This window comes from Taudactylus pleione, unplaced genomic scaffold (assembly GCF_031769625.1).
Source record: "Taudactylus pleione unplaced genomic scaffold, aTauple2 ptg000017l, whole genome shotgun sequence".
NCBI lineage: Eukaryota > Metazoa > Chordata > Amphibia > Anura > Myobatrachidae > Taudactylus > Taudactylus pleione.
In genome coordinates this window covers 9310654-9327857 of record NW_028284419.1, presented here as the reverse complement: position 1 = coordinate 9327857, position 17204 = coordinate 9310654, and the positions used below count along the sequence as shown (strand labels likewise).

Sequence of the window (17204 nt, the reverse complement as noted above, 5' to 3'; positions counted from 1 at the left end):
TTTTAAGTAATTAAAAATTAACAGTAATTTCAATTTAAAATTTTCTTAGTTGCCTCGGCCGTTTTTTAATACGCTCGTATGTAAAATTTCAGGATCTTGGCTTGTAAACTGTGGATTTCTATAGAAACACAGAAGGAGAGAAGGAAAGAAATAGTATAAATAGTATAGATAAGAAAGTTCTTAAATATCACCACTGGAGGCAGCAGACAGCAGTACTGAGTGCAAGGCCCCACAATGAGCACACAGCAAAAATTGTGTTTTTTAATTAATTAAAAATTAACAGTAATTTCGAGTTCAAATTTTTTTAGTTGCCTCGGCCGTTTTTTAATATGCTCGTATGTAAAATTTCATGATTGTGGCTTGTAAACTGTGGATTTGTATAGAATTACAGAAGGACCAATTTTTGCTTTTATATAGTAGATATCTGTTTTAAACATGCCGGTCGCAATTTATCAATTTCATTAAATTATATATTAATTTAGACTACAAAACCACACTGTCTTTGGGCCTGATACATTACGGATCACAACTGTGATTACTCATGAAGACGCCCGATTGTTGCGTACTGTGCATGCATATGCATCGCAGTGCGCATGCACCAAGGCATCAATGTGATCTCAGACATCATGCAGACACATCACAGAGTGATTGACAGGAAGTGATCGCTTGGGGGTGGTCGGCGAAATGCAGGCGCGCCAGTGCGTGATGACCACCGGAAGGTTTGCAATTTCTGAGTAAGGTCTGACCTTTTGTAAGTCTGCATGAAGCTCCGATGTTACCGATGATTTCGCAGACTTGCAAGGTATTACGGATGTGTGTTTGGGGAAGTGGGCATCCTTGTGTTGTGCTGCGACGGCATAGCGATTGCATATATTAGCAAATTTTTGCAGTGAGACTACGTGCGTAATCGCAGCGGCGATCAGGCCCTTTATGTATTGTATACAGTCAGGTGCTTAAATATTGGGACATTGACAGAATTTTCATATTTTGGCCTCTATTCACCACCACAATGGCTTTGAAATGAAACAAACAAGATGTGCTTTAACTGCAGACTTTCAGATTTAATTTGAGGGTAATTACATCCAAATCAGGTGAACGGTGTAGGAATTACAACGGTTTCTATATGTGCCTCCCACTTTTTAAGGGGCCAAAAGTAATGGGACTATCAACTCAAAAGCTATTTCATGGACAGGTGTGGGCTATTCCCTCATTATTTCATTATTAATTAAGCAGGTAAAGGGTCTGGAGTTGATTCTAGGTGTGACATTTGCATTTGGAATCAGTTGCTGTCGACTCTCAATATGAGATCCAAAGAGCTGTCACTATCAGTGAAGCAAGCCATCATTAGGCTGAAAAATCAAAACAAACCCATCAGAGAGATAGCAAAAACATTAGGTGGGGCCAAATCAACTGTTTGGAACATTCTTAAAAAGAAAGAACGCACCGGAGAGCTAAGCAGCACCAAAAGACCCGGAAGACCACGGAAAACAACTGTGGTGGATGACAGAAGAATTATTTCCCTGGTGAAGAAAAACCCCTTCACAACAGTTGGCCAAATCAAGAACAATCTCCAGGAGGTAGGTGCATATGTGTCAAAGTCAGCAATCAAGAGAAGACTTCACAAGAGTGAATATAGAGGGTTCTCCACAAGATGTAAACCATTGGTGAGCCTCAAAAACAGGAAGACCAGATTAGAGTTTGCCAAACAACATCTAAAAAAGCCATTACAGTTCTGGAACAACATCCTATGGACAGATGAGACAAAGATCAACTTGTACCAGAGTGATGGGAAGATAAGAGTATGGAGAAGGAAAGTACTGCTCATGATCCAAAACATACCACCTCATCAGTGAAGCATGGTGGTGGCAGTGTCATGGCGTGGGCATGTATGGCTGCCAATGGAACTGGTTCCCTTTTATTTATTGATGATGTGACTGCTGACAAAAGCAGCAGAATGAATTCTAAAGTGTTTTGGACAATATTCTATGCTCATATTCAGTCAAATGCTTCAGAACTCTTTGGACGGCGCTTCACAGTGCAGATGGACAATGACCCGAAGCATACCACAAAAGCAACCAAAGAGTTTTTTAAGGCTAAAAAGTGGAATGTTATGCAATGGCCAAGTCAATCCCCTGACCTGAATCCGATTGAGCTTGCATTTCACTTGATGAAGACAAAACTGAAGGGAAAATGCCCCAAGAACAAGCAGGAACTAAAGACATTTGCAGTAGAGGCCTGTCAGAGCATCACCAGGGATGAAACCCAGCGTTTGGTGATGTCTATGCATTCCAGACTTCAGGCTGTAATTGCCTGCAAAGGATTTGCAACAAAGTATTAAAAAGTGAAAGTTTGATTTAGGATTGTTTAGTTTGTCCCATTACTTTTGGCCCCTTAAAAAGTGGGAGGCACATATAGAAACCGTTGTAATTCCTACACCGTTCACCTGATTTGGATGTAATTACCCTCAAATTAAATCTGCAAGTCTGCAGTTAAAGCACATCTTGTTCGTTTCATTTCAAAGCCATTGTGGTGGTGAATAGAGGCCAAAACATGAAAATTCTGTCAATGTCCCAATATTTATGCACCTGACTGTATATGAATAATACAACAGAATAGGCTCTGTTGTAAATTTAGGATTTTTCTTTTTCCTTTCTTATGCCCACATGCCACCACATGTTGGCCACTCCCCCAATTCAGTACAGATGAGGGTGCGCCGAAACATACCCTTGCTCTGGGCACCATGCTCCTAGCTACACCTCTGTTCACCAGGGACCTCAACAAGGAGGTTTGGACATAGGTCACCGCCCTCACCAGGCACCAGACATATGCAGGTCATGGAGGATAACCAGGGGTCAAACCGGAATACCAATCACAGTACCAGGGAGCAGGTAGAGTCAGGTCACTAACAAAGCCAAGGTCAGGAACGAGCAGTAGTATCACAGATAAGAACACTGGAGAAATGTTTTGGAGCCTATTCTCTGGCACTGAATTGTGCTCAGAGCTGTTGTTCTATAGGGAGGGACTTCAAATTAGGCACACTAGGCGCACCTGGCCCTTTAAATCATATTCAGAGCGGTGCGCACTACCCTATGGGAGCCACGACCGCCCACACACAGAACCAATAGCAGCTGCTGGGACCCCCTCTCTACTGCCCGCCAGCCACAAGATCACCGCGGCGGGCTCTGATGGACCCGCTGCGGCAACACAGCCCCCACAGGAAGCCAGCTCTGCCGGACTCAGTAAAAGGGATTGGGAGCCCGGACCGCTGTGACATTCACAGCCCCTCTAGGGGTGGGCACCAAACACACCATAAATGGCTTGTTAGGAACTTCTGGAGGAGTTGAAATGCATGAATATCCGAATCCTTGACCCAACAGCTCTCTTCCGGACCATAGCACTTCAAATCTACTAGAAACTGCACTGTGCCTCGCGCCCTGGAATCCAGGATCAGTTTACCTCATATTCCTCCTGCTGGTCTACTGGAGTAGCCGAAGGAGGATTACCATGTGATGAAAATCGATTGATAACCAGTGGTTTGAGAAGAGAAACATGAAATACATTAGTACTCATGAGTGTGCCAGGAAGCTTTAACCGATATGTCACTGGGTTAATCACTTGGAGGATCTGGAAGGGACCAATGAACCTCGGAGCAAATTTCATGGTGGGTACTTTCAGACATAAATGTTTGGTTGATAACCAGACTTTTTCACCAGGCCTCAACATACCGTGACAAAGCTTTATTCAGATTCCTCTTTACCTCTTTCCAGATGTTAAGAAATTGATTCGCAGTACTACGAAAAGCTGGGAGTGATACTGATCGATACACGGCAATTCTATTAACACTGGGTGCAAGCCATACTGAATAAAACATGGAGAGTGACCCGATGTTTCATAGAACAAATTATTGTGCACAAATTTGGTCCATGGTAATAGAGAGACCCAATCATCTTGTTTGGCGGAGGCATAAATCCGTATAAACTTCTCCAGGTCTTGGTTTACTCGCTCTGTGTGACCATTACTCAGAGGGTGGTAGGAGGAAGAGAAGCTCAGGTTGATACCGAAGCACTTACATAATGCTTCCAGAATCTAGAGGTAAACTGCAACCCTCAGTCAGAGACAATGGGGGTCTTCAGACCCGGTCGTTAGCGCCGATGCGCTCGGACCGGGTCGATGGCGCCCCACAGAGCATGCGCACGACGGCGACGGCGCCGTCGTGCGCATGCGTGACACCCGCTATGACCGACAGCGCCGGTCGTAGCGGGTCTCGATCCAAAGGGGGCAAGCTGTCGATGGTGATTGACAGCACGCCCCGTTTGGAAGGCGGGCCGGGGGGGTGGCAGCCCAAACGGGGGCATTCCCATGGGAACGCCTACCATTTGGGGACGGCCCTACTGACATCACTAGTGATGTCAGTGGAGAGCTTCCGGCTCAGACAGAGCCGAAAGCTCTCCGGGGCTTACGACAAGGGAGACCCTACCCTAGGGTCACGACGTAAGCCCCGATGGTCGCGATGGTCTTGACCATCGCGACCATCACTTTAGGCAGTCGTAAGGCTGTGGGTGTTAACCCACAGCCTTACCACCGCAAAGGAGGACGTCTTGAAAATTCAAGACGTCCTCCCCTCATTCAGACCGACCGCACGCTCTGTGCGACCGGCTCTGAATGAGGTCCAATGTCCCTGAGGAACCCGTGCAACCTGAAGATCTCCCTTATGAATGCTTCTGCCAATTTTGGTGCTGACGGAAGACCTCTTAATGGAACAAAGTGAGCAGCCTTGGAAAATCTGTCGAACACCACCCAGATAAATGTTTAACCCTTGACAGGGAGGTAGATCTGTCACAAAGTCCATGGAGATGTGGGTCCAAGGACGATCAGGCACTGGTAGAGGAAGCAGAGTACCTAGCGGAGAATGCGGTGGAACCGTATGTTGACCACAGGTATAATAGGCGGCCACCAAGTCCTTGACATCCCAACGAACCGCTGTTCTGAGATATGCAAGATTTTTGTGGCCGGTATAAACCGTCACCGGAAATTTTGCCCCCTCCAACAGATATCGCCACTCTTGTAAAGCCATCTTAATGGCTAACTGCTCCTTATCGTCGACAGCATAGTTCTTCTCTGGGGCAAAAAAATCACGGGAAAAGAAGCCACACGAGTACCATTTCCTTTTCCCATCTATCTGCGAAAGCACCGCCCCACCCCAGTAGAGGAGGCATCCACCTCCAAGAAAAAAGGTCGATTACAGTCGAGTTGCTGTTATGAAACACTGCTTAAGATGGCCATATGCTTCTTCTGCTTCAGGAGGCAACACTCTAGTATCTTAAACTTTCTTAGCAAGGGCTGTGATAGGGGCTGCAATAGAAGAGTAGTTTTTGATGAACTGGCAGTAGAAGTTGCAGAAATCCAGGAAGTGTTGTATTGCCTTCAACCTGATAAGACGGGGCCAATTGACAATGGAGTTGAGTTTCTCAGGATCCATCTGAAGCCTAAAGCCCGAAATGATGCATACCAGGAACTCCACTTCCTTTTGCTTGAAGGAACATTTCTCCAGTTTACAGAAGAGTTGGTTATCCTCGAGACTGCACCTCACATACATGCTTGCAATGACTTGCTAGATCCTCTGAAAATATCAGGATGTCACCCAAATACACAAAACCGTACTTATATAATAAGTCCTGAAAGATGTTATTGATGTACTACGGGAAGACAGTAGGGGCATTGCTTAATCCAAAAGGCATGACCAGGTACTCATAGTGGCCATCACAAGTTTTAGTTGCAGTCTTCCACTTGTCCCCAGACCGGATTCAAATCAGATTATAGGTCCCGCAAAGATCTTGCTTGGAAAAAATCTTTGCCCCTTTTATTTGATCAAGTAGTTCTGAGATCAGAGGTAGAGGGTACCGGTCCTTGACGGTGATAGTGTTCAAGCCCCCATAATCAATGCAAGGTCTTAATCCTCCACCCATCTTCATGACGAAGAAAAAATAAGCTCCTGCGGGTGACTTAGATTCCCTTATAAACCCGCGTTCCAAATTCTCCTTGAAGTATTCAGCAACAGCCTGGGTCTCTGGAAGCGATAGAGGGAAGACTCTTCCATGAGGAGGCATTTTCCCAGGTAATATATCTATCTCGCAGTCCCACTCCCGATGAGGAGGCAGAGTCTCGGCGGCTTTCTTGCTAAACACAAAGACTGGTATGGAGTAGAAAGAGGATAATCTGGGGAGATGGTCGAAGATTGGATGATACAATGTGGGGGTCGGATTGTCAGCAAGCACCTCTGATGGCACTGAGATACCCATGACAAAATTTGGGGTTCTTTCCAGTCTAACATGGGAGCATGCTTGCGTAACCACGGAAGAACCAGGATGACCGGACTTTCGGCTGATGGGCGGATATAAAAGGAAATTAGTTCCCTGTGGAGAGTGCCAATCTGCATGGTAACTTCTGAAGTCCGAGAGCACATGGCAGCCATTGGAAGTTTATTCCCATCCACTCCGAGGATACAAAGTGGAGTCTGAGGAGGCATACTAGTAATGCCTAACTCCTGGTCTTCTTTAGCCGTGATAAAATTACCATCGGCACCTGAGTCTAAAAAAGCCTTAAGGGGTTCAGCGGTTTCTTCTAGAAGCAGAATCACATCAATAGTGAATCGAGAAGAAGCATTTTCTTTTGGGTTGTGCTGAAATGCACCTAATCTGACCAGCCCTTGATCAGTTAGGCCTTTTCGTTTCCTGGATGTTTTGAACAGCCAGAGAGAAAGTGACCTGGTTCGCCACAGTATATACACAGCTTATTCCTAAACCATTTACCCTCTCTGTGGCAAGATGGCGTGACTTCCCGATTTACATGGACTGTTCTGGAGATTCAACCAGAGCTGTGAAACCCGGAGCGAGTTTAAAGTGAAGCGTTGAGATTGTTCCCTCTCTCGTGCTCGCTCTGTGGCAAAGATCTACTCAGATACAAAAAGATATCAGGGTGTTCCAGAGATGTTGGCAATTCCCTGGATACCCGTATATCCTTGATTTGCTCTTACAGACATTGCATAAACGCAGCAGCCAAATTCTCATTGTTCTACCCTAATTCTGAGGCAAGGGTTCAGAACTGCACAGCATATTGTCCTGCAGATTGGTTGCCTTGCTTCAACTGCAGAATAGCCGACCCTGCGGAGGATACTTGCCTGGGCTCATTGAATACCTTCAAGAAGGCTGCTAAAAAATTAGTGCTCTTGTTTACCAAAGGCTCATTTCTTTCCCAAAATGGAGAAGCCCATGCCAATGCCTGTCCAAACAACAGCAAGATAACATTAGCACCTCTGTCCTCTCAGAAGGAAAATTTGGTGCCTGGACCTTGAATTGAATGGAACACTGATTCAAAAATCCTCGACAGCCTTTGGGATCCCCATCATACTTCAAGGGATTCAGAATCCATAATGGTTCAGAAGCACCTGCAGCTTGAACAGTCACCACATGCGGTGGTGTAAGTTGTACCGGAGATGGCTGAACGGCACCAACTCGTTGCCTAAGCGTTTGTAGGCACTGCATAATCTGGGCCTGGTCTTGCCCTTGCTTCTCGACTCTGGCGATGAGGTTGTCTAGCAGATCTTGACGTGAATGATTACCAGCGGTATCCATGTTGTGCCAGAGTATTCTGTCACAACTCACGCATAGGTAATGGAAGCTAACCCATATTTCGGGATTGACGATACCTAGTACTGAGGCGTGGAGTCTAACGTGCCGGCAGTATTTACCAGGGACCTCCGCAAGGAGGTTTGGACTTAGCTGGGTCTGACACGCAAGTTGCGGCCCTCAGGCTAGGTTCTCTAATACAGGTGCTGATATTCTCTGGACAGGAGGAGAGTACGATGAAGAAGCCGGGTCAGAACCAAACGGACAAGACGGTGCCAGGGAGCAGACATATTCAGGTCACGGAGGATAGCCAAGGGTCAAACCGGAACACTAAGCACAGTACCAGGGAGCAGGCAGAGTCAGGACACAAACGAAAGCCAAGGTCAGGAATGAGCAGTAGTGTCACAGATAAGAACGCTGAAATAAGGTTTGGGCACTGAATAGGGAGGGACTTCAAATTAGGTGCCAGTGTAAGGTCACATTAGGCCCACTTGCCCCTTTAGTTTACATTCGGAGCAGTGAACGCTCATCTACAGATGTGTCCTCTTGCATCTTTGCCAATCAAGCTACAAACATGCGCATGCATCGCGCCATGCGATTAGCCGCAGCCGTGTGCGCCATGCAATGCCATGCTGCGTGCTGCATTCACCCCATGTGTGGCATGATTTGTCGCAAAAGTGGCAAAGATGCAAGAGGACACGTGTATGGGAGCCGCAACCGCCCGCACATAGAAACAACTGCAGCTCCCGGAACCCGCTGTCTACTGCCAGCAAGCCACAAGAAGAACATCGCACAGGGGCGCTAATGGACCCACTGCGGCAACACAGCCCCCACTGGAAGCCAGCACTGACAGACCCAATAAGAGGGATTGGGAGCCCGGCGCTCAGTGACACAGATGTTGGTATAGTGTCCTCTTGCTTCCACTGGTCCAAACATAGGTTACACGAACATCACACACCTTGTAAACACGGAACACTATACTTAGGTTGCACTGATATCACACACCTGATAAACATGAATCACTATACACAGATCACAAATATCACACACTTGATACACACTTAACACTATATGGAGGTCACACTAATACACCACAAGCTTCTTTTCTCTCACGTCACCCTGCCCACCAGTTTTTCTCTCACGTTCCTTCATGCCTTTTACCCCCTACCCACCAGATTGTCTCAGACATGCCCCTAGACCATCAGCTTTTCTTCTGGATTCTCCTTATAACTCACAGTGGCAGCTAAATATACTAAAATACCTCTTTTCAGAGGAGTGGCGTGAACCTTAGCTTCTACCAAAGCTCAGTCACATCGAGAATATTTTCATTGTAAAAACTTTCAAATTTGTTAAATGACATCATTCATTTTAACTGCATGTATTATAAAAATTTATATTTTTAGACTTTTACAGGAATCAAAAATATTATTTTACTTTGTTAGCCAAAATATGACAATTATGCTAATCATCAAATTAGTACATCTGTCTCCTCAGTCTCTCATTTACCTGAATAAGCAGATGGAATTCTGTGAAATGCGTTAACTGGCCTTTTATTTAGAAACCTATCCACCTGTATGTTTTTAAAGGCTGATTCTTATTACCCATACAAGGATTTGTCGATATTGCATTGTTTTATATGTCTGTTTTAGAATAAATTAATTGCACGTCCATTAGCTCTTAAAGAAATTATCTGACCTAAGTGAGTAACTTCCCTTGGTTTTACATCTCATAATTTCCACCAAATGTACACTGTTGGTATTTTTCTTTTTCTTCCATATAAATTTTATTTTTAATATTTACTGAATTTACACAATTCTGCACTATAGTTTTGATTCATTTATTTTCTGGTCCCAATCTGAGATAACTGTCAACACAATCAATGACAAATCTACAAGTTACTATGATTACACTTACATTACTCACAGTGAGTGCATGAATATACACTTCTTTTCTTTTTCCTTTCATTAATTGTTGTTGTAAAAATATAAACTATATATTTATCTTTATTATTTTTATTCCCTATGCGCCAGATTAATTTCCACTTAGAGTTTACATTTTAAGCTTGTTTGAGACGTTGGTACCTTTTCATGTAGCAATACATGGGACATCACTACTTCAACTAGTATCATATTCTTAGTCTGTTGGTGCTTGGCATCTCTTTGGGGTCAATTTACTAAAGTGAAAGTTTTTAGAGGTGAGTTTTAGAAGAGAAGCTGCCCATAGCAACCAATCAGATTCTAGCTATTATCTTCTAGTAGTTGCTAGTTAAATGTTAAGTAGAATCTGATTGGTTGCTATGGGCAACATCTCTTCTAAAACTCACTTCTAATAACTCTCACTTTAGTAAATTTACCCCCTTGTGTCTAAATTCTCAAGACCAAGACACTATTCTCATATATATCACACTTAATTACCCATTATTGCATGTGTAGCTAACACATTAGATCCACATCTGTATGTTGTAAGTATACAACTGTTACAATTAAACTGTAAAGGCATATCTCTATGCTATAGAAAAATGAGTATACACATATGAATATCTGAAGTAGCAAAAATACTGTACTGAAATTTGGGTTTCACATATGTATAATTTAAAAAAGACCACCATTTTGCCTCCAAATTTTTCATGTACATTCGGGGTGTAAAAATTTCTTGAAGGCAAAGTAGTACTGTCTAAGCATCCTGTTGATGAGAGAACAAATATGAAGGAAATAAAATAATAAAATATTGTCCCAGTTGAACAAATTAGTTGCTCTTCATAAAACAGATCTTAACATGCATAAAATATCTACCTAAAATATAGAAGTATTTGTGTGATACCTAATATCACCAGAAGGGTTTATGCGCTGAGTTATTAATTTAACAGGGGTGGGCAAGTTCACTATTATCTATTAAATGTGGATTTTAATATGATAATTTAAATAAAATTTATATACTTCTAACTAGAGATGAGCGGTTCGGATTCTGTGGAATCCGAACCGCTCCGAACATTGCGGATCCGAGTCCACCCGAACCCTGTTCGGGTGTTCACCGCCTGACTCGGATCCCCGTTCGGGGCCGAACGGCGGCCGCCTGATGTCGGATTCTCACTAGAGAATTCGACATCAGGTCTCCTCGCGTGTAGGGCAGAGCGCAGTGATAGCGCTCTGCCCTACACAGACACAAACACACAGCCGCCAGCGGCAGCTGTGTGTTTGTTACAGCAGCCAATGAGAGTCACACAGACTCTCATTGGCTGCTGCACGGAGGGAGCCGGCTGGAGCTCACACATGAGCTCCGTCTTCCGGCTCCCTCCTCAGCGTGTGACAGAGCGGACGGCGCGGGAGCGGGGATACAGGTAAGTTTTTATTTTTTATTTTTTTATGTGTGCAAGGGCCGGGGGCGCTACTGGGGGGGGTCTGCTACTGGGGGTGCAGGGGGGCCATACTACTGGGGGGGGGTCTGCACTACTGGGGGGGTCTGCTACTGGGGGGGGCTATACTACTGGGGGGCCATACTACAGAGGGGCCTGCTACTGGGGGGGCTATACTACTGGGGGGGACTGCTACTGGGGGGGCCATACTACTGAGGGGGGCCATACTACTGGGGGGGCTTACTACTACTGGGGGGGGGCTGCTACTGGGGCAGCCTACTACAGGGGGGCCCATACTACAGGGGGGGCTACTACTGGGGCAGCCTACTACTGGGGGGGCCTGCTACTGGGGCAGCCTACTACTGGGGGGGCCATACTACTGGGGGGGCATACTACTGGGTGGCATGCTAATGGGGGGCATACTACTGGGGGGGCATACTACTGGGTGGCATGCTAATGGGGGGGCCTGCTAATGGGGGGCATACTACTGGGGGGCATTCTACTGGGGGCACTGCATAGTGGACCCTACTACTAAGGGGACTGCATAGGAGGCACCACTGCTGGGGGACATTGTGTAAAAGGGTCACTACTGTGGGCATTGTGTAAAAGGGGCACTACTGTGTGTCGTAACATAAATAAGAGACACTACTTTATGGTGTAATGTGAATCAGGCCCTATGTGCGGTGTAATGCGAATAAGATTGTGCACTGTGACTCCTAGGGCCGTAGCCCACTTTGTAAACAAGTACTGTGACTCTGCTGGCCGTACCCCACTGGGTGGGTGCACTACTTTTCATTTCTGCCACTGCTGTGTGGCAATGTGTCATAGATGTGCTTTATACTGTGGTGTCTGTGTCGTTGTGCCGCTGCTTTGTCGCTTAGTAACCAGTCAGCTCACTGCAACCTTTGGCCAATAATGTTGAAAACAATATTATAAGCTGTGATATGGTCTAAATTGACTGGAAATTAATGTTATTGAGGTTAATAATACTCTAGGAAGAAAAAAAGACCAATTTATGTGATTTTAGCTTTTTTTGTCAATTTTTGTAAAAAAATCCAAATCCAAATCCAAAGCCAGTCACCGCAGTTTGGCAAATCCAAATCCAAATCCGGACGACGAATTAGAACCAAATCCAAATCCGGCAAAAATGGTCCGGCGCACATCCCTACTTCTAACATAACTTAAATCCAGTGCTTTTTCACCTTTCATATTTGTGGCGCATCTCTAACACTAAATATATGTTCAGACCTGATTAGTGTAATACATTCCTGAAATTAGGCAGCATTTTACATTACTGTAAATTAACTAATTTTAACTCTTTTCCACCAAAAACCCGGATCTGACCTGGGTTTTTGGACATGGTTCCAACCCAGGTCAGACCCAGTTTACACTGCACCTTCGATCTGTGTAATTCCCAGGTCAGCCCCGTTCACACTGAACCCAGGTTTGCCCTGCTAAACTTGTGTCGTCATGAAAAGTGGGAGGTGACTGCTCCACAACCACCAATCAGCTCATTTTAGGCATGACCCAAGTCGGATAACCCGGGTCGCGCTGTTTACACTGCACCATTACCTGGGTCCATCTTGGGTCCGACCCTGGTAGCTACCTGGGTTGGATTCCCAGGTTATTTTTCAGGGAGCCTTTTCCACTAAACCGCGACCCGGGTAGACCCGGAAATAACCCAGGTTATTTCAGCAGTGGATAAGGGTTATAGCACTACCCAGTTTAGGCCTTGTTTTATCAAACAAGCATACGGTTATAAAATAAAGATTACTAAAATCAGTTACTCATAAGTATTTTGCAGTATAATCGAGCAGTGATTTCACAAGGAGGGTGCAGGCCACACCCGGGTATCACCTGCCGAGGGGTGACACCAAAGTGCCGACTCCTCAGTGACAGGAGCTGGGTGCTGCACTGTAGCATTACGTGCAGCACTCGGCTCCTGACACAGTGAGGGAGCCAGCGATGCTCACAGGCTGGTACACGAAGGCAGTCCACATCTCCAGACCCCCGGAGTGACTAAAATGGTGGTTCAGGTTACGAGGTCACGCCCCTACCCACGAGGCCACGTCCCTTTGTTACTGTCCTCACCTGGTGTCACCAGGGTGAGTGACGCCACTGTACTTGAGCAAAGACACAAATAGGTTTACTTTAAATACACTATGAAACAATACAATAAAAAATAAAAACCTGATGCCATGGATGTTTTTGATTGCATAACTAATCTCTTTCCGTAGGGCCTTCTCCTCAAATTCCATCTGGAGAAAAAGGAAAGAGAATGAGACACAGATTAGGTTTTCAATACATATATAAGTTAACTCCTTATTATTATGTATTATGCTTTAAGTAAACAACTCACTTCTGTAGATATAGAAAATAGACACATTTCAAGATGGATTTATCTATTCTTATCTATTCTAAGATTTTTTTAATTCTTCACTTGTGTACATAAACCCAACACTAATGGCACTTCACTAGAAAAGTTTATATAATAAGTGATACACAAGAGGCCCAAAATGTGTCAATACACTAATGCTCTGTAAAAATCATATACTTCCTGTGACTCAATATAAATTGTTTGGAAAGGACTGCAAATTTATTTACATTTATGCAGTAAAGGCCCTTTTTGCCATCTACTCTAGGATTTTCAATGAAAAAAAAAGGTGCATAATTATTCCCAATGGGATTGTAGAGAGACAGGATAATTTATCTGCACAGCACGGTGCATAAATATATGCAGTTACCTATATATGTATAGGTCAATGCATACAGATATTTATGGCCATATTGAGAAACACAATGGTCTATATGCATTTTTGATGGCCCAAACGTACATGTGATTTGCAGTCACTGATGTGGTTTCGGCAATATAGCCTCTAGATTTAAAGCAGCAATTTTAAAGCAAAACCAGGTTGGTTTTGCCTTAAAACAAATTGCCAGTTGAAATCTAGGGGCTAAATCGCTGAAATCACATCGTTGCCTGCAAACTACAGTCTATTACGTTTGGGCCATTGTGTTTGATCATTGCAGTCAGACTCCAAATCTTCAGTCTAGACAAGTGAAAATATAATTACAAAGCATGGCATTGCATCATCTATCCCATAAACCTTTAATTTAATCTTCATTTATGATACCAATAATTTCTAACATCTACAACTACTATACACCAGTGAGCATGTTCAGCTTTGTGTAAAAAGTAGCTGCTACAGATGAGAAGCATGACTAGCCTGATGTGTGACTAGTGAGGTGAAGTAGACAGCTGGAAGGAGGCCTTACCGTCTTACACCCCTCTCCCACCAGCCCCATTGCCAGTTCCTCCTCGGGGAGTCACCATGGCGGCCTGTCCTCTTGATGTTATCCACAACCGTAGCTGATTCTACACATGGTACTAGATGAGGTGCGGTTCAAAGATACTCACAGAGCATTGGAGGAGCATGTTTGAGGACACCGTGTACCATGGGCTAGCTGTGCAGTAGATGGTGTGCTGTCTGGTTGACACTAATCTGGTGCTAGAGCCAGTGTTGATTGTCACACATAGTATAGACTTATGCAATATAATTACATGCACATGCAGTGGGTTATATTGGCAAACAGATGTCATTTTTCAATGGTAAAATTATCTGTAATATAGATTGATTTATAATTAGCATAATTATTCTTGATACTGTTTTTGCAAGTTTGTTTTTCATTGCACCTATCCTGAGTTTTGTAAACTGTTGGTTCACCTGCAGCTGCCTTGAAATAACCCTGCCCTCCTACCCGCCCACCCAGACACACACATGTACACACCTACAAATTTATTACGCTATTTAACTAAAGCACTTGTGTATATTAAGATGGAACTCCTGCATACATAATTTCCTGTGTGATTTATATTATCAAATTTAGGCTATGTGAGAGTAGCATCATTTATACACACTCTGTAATCGTCTAGGCTTTGTTACACTGTCCGAGGGAGGCCTACATTAAAACAGTTGTGTTTTATTTGTATCGATATAAGCTCTAAGAGGCACTAAAGCTGACCACATATGGTACGATGTGTAGCAGACGATGCGTCGACCAATCCGACGGCCGACATATCAGGTGGTCCCCACACGCAAAGCGATCCAGTCAGCGCCCGCCCGATATGCCGCCACCCCTTCCCCCCGCATAGCACTGCATGGGATCGTTCATAGCTTCTCCAGATCTCTTGTGCAGCATGAAAGATTTGGTGGAGCGACGGACGACCCCACAGGAGCACACAGTGGATGATATCATACCCACACATGGAACGATATAGCGGCCATATCGTTCCAATCCGTCAGATCGGCCGCTAGATCGCTCCATGTGTGGGGCCCTTAAAATACCAAGTAAACATTTATTTGTACTCAGAGATTTATTTTATTATACACAGACTTGCTTACAGTGTCAGCTTTAAAATATACCTGTATTCATTTCTGATGGTATTCACTTGAAATAATTGCTAACATTTCAACTATGAAGCGTAAATATACCAACAGGCAGCTCACTATGGGGGTGAGTCACAGGTGGACACAGTTGTAGTAGTGGCTGCATTTTTAGGTGCAGCTGTTACTGCGTCTAATGAGATGCCCATCAGTTGCGGCACAATTCCGCCGATGTGCGTACACAGATACATCATTGGTTGGTCCATTAGCCGATGCGCGTACAAAGATGCATCCATTGGCTGGTCCATCGGTCACTGCACCTGCCTATGGCAGGCGCAGAATGTCCGACTGACCATGGCCCACCGGTGTCAGTGTGCAATTACCAACACCATCATGCCCGCGACTGGTAGCCACCCAGTTACCACCCAGGAATACCCATCGAAATTGCATGGATTTCCATGTAATTTTAATCTGCTTCTCTGTGCGGTAACCATCTCAGCGCATGCTCAGCGCGGCACGGACAGATGCACAGAGGGAAACCATCGGACCTTTGCAACCGATTATTAACCAGCGTTCACCTCTGAATCACTCCCTAACTGTTGTCCAAAATTATTATATGTTGATACCCTACTTCTGCAGTTTAAAGCTATATTCATAAGTATTTGCATCCTAATTTTATATATTTAATATAAATGTTAAGCATTTTTTTAAAATTGTTATCTGTTCCATTTCGCTGTTCATTAATTTTACTTTAATTATTATACCCACTGAGTAACCTTTGCTGTGTTGGTATAATTTTTGGGATTGAAAACTTAATTTAAAATGTTCATATTTGAAAATAGTATACCAACAGGGCTCTGGACCTGATTCAGACCCAGTCGCTAGTTGCGGCCCCTCACTCCTAGCATATGCAAATTCGGGCTAGTGACGGCATGGCAGGCAATCGCACACCAAGGCATAAGCACTCCCACTATGTCTTGGGGAGCATTCACTTAGCGTGTCTTTACACGCCCACTAGCGCACGTCATCTCCAGGAAGTGTCTTAAAACATTGGTACATCGAGGACCATCGGAAGTGATCGCAGCGCTTGTGGTCGACTCTACCCTCCCACAAGCATTGCAAGCTCTTCAGTGTATAAACAACCAAGTGACGTGTAGTAGGATGCATCTTTGCTAATTATGCACACCCACAAAACTCCGTTTGGACACTCAGACACGCCTCCGCTCGCACATCCACTCCCCCGATCCCCTGTTACCACCCTCAAACGGTACATTCTGTCACTCAAGACTGGCTTGCAGACGGGCGACTATCGGTCAGTGCGAGCGACCGCAGCTTAGAGAGCAGGTGTGAATCAGGAATCTGTCCCTATTTCTCTATCAGCAATTGCGTTTCATGAGTGATTTGTGTGTCAGGATGTGACAGTTAAACAGAAGACATTTGTTGGCATATTTCCTCTTTCCTAATTCTTATTGTAGGCAGCCTTCATGTTGAAATGTTATTTTTATCTTTTACAGTACTTTCTTTCCCAATAGTTTTGAAATTCCTTGGGTAATTCACGCATCACCTTCTTATTGACTGGAATATGGGGGTGATTATTCAGTGGAGAATCAATTGTCTCTTCCTATTGAGTCTACTTGTCTAGAAAATATACCTGAAAGATACCTGAACTGTACAGATAAAACTATGGCCCTGATTCAGACCCACTCGCGAGCGGCTGTCCGCTCGCAAGTGGGTCGATGTTCTGCACTGAGCATGCGCACGACGGAGGGAGCTCCGTCGTGCGCATGTGCCAGACGCGACGAGCGAAGGAAAGTCCTTCGCTCGTTGTGTCTGATCAAAGGG

The 17204-nt window shown here is 44.6% G+C and overlaps 1 protein-coding gene across 1 annotated transcript in view; it reads right to left on the bottom strand.

Moving 5' to 3' along the window:
• Positions 1–17204, bottom strand: part of DNM3 (dynamin 3) — a 552421-nt gene that overhangs the window by 466881 nt on the left and 68336 nt on the right. Inside the window, exon 9 of the mRNA XM_088481814.1 lies at positions 13168–13235. Coding sequence (XP_088337940.1) covers positions 13168–13235 — 68 coding nt within the window. The remainder of the gene's footprint in view (positions 1–13167; positions 13236–17204) is intronic.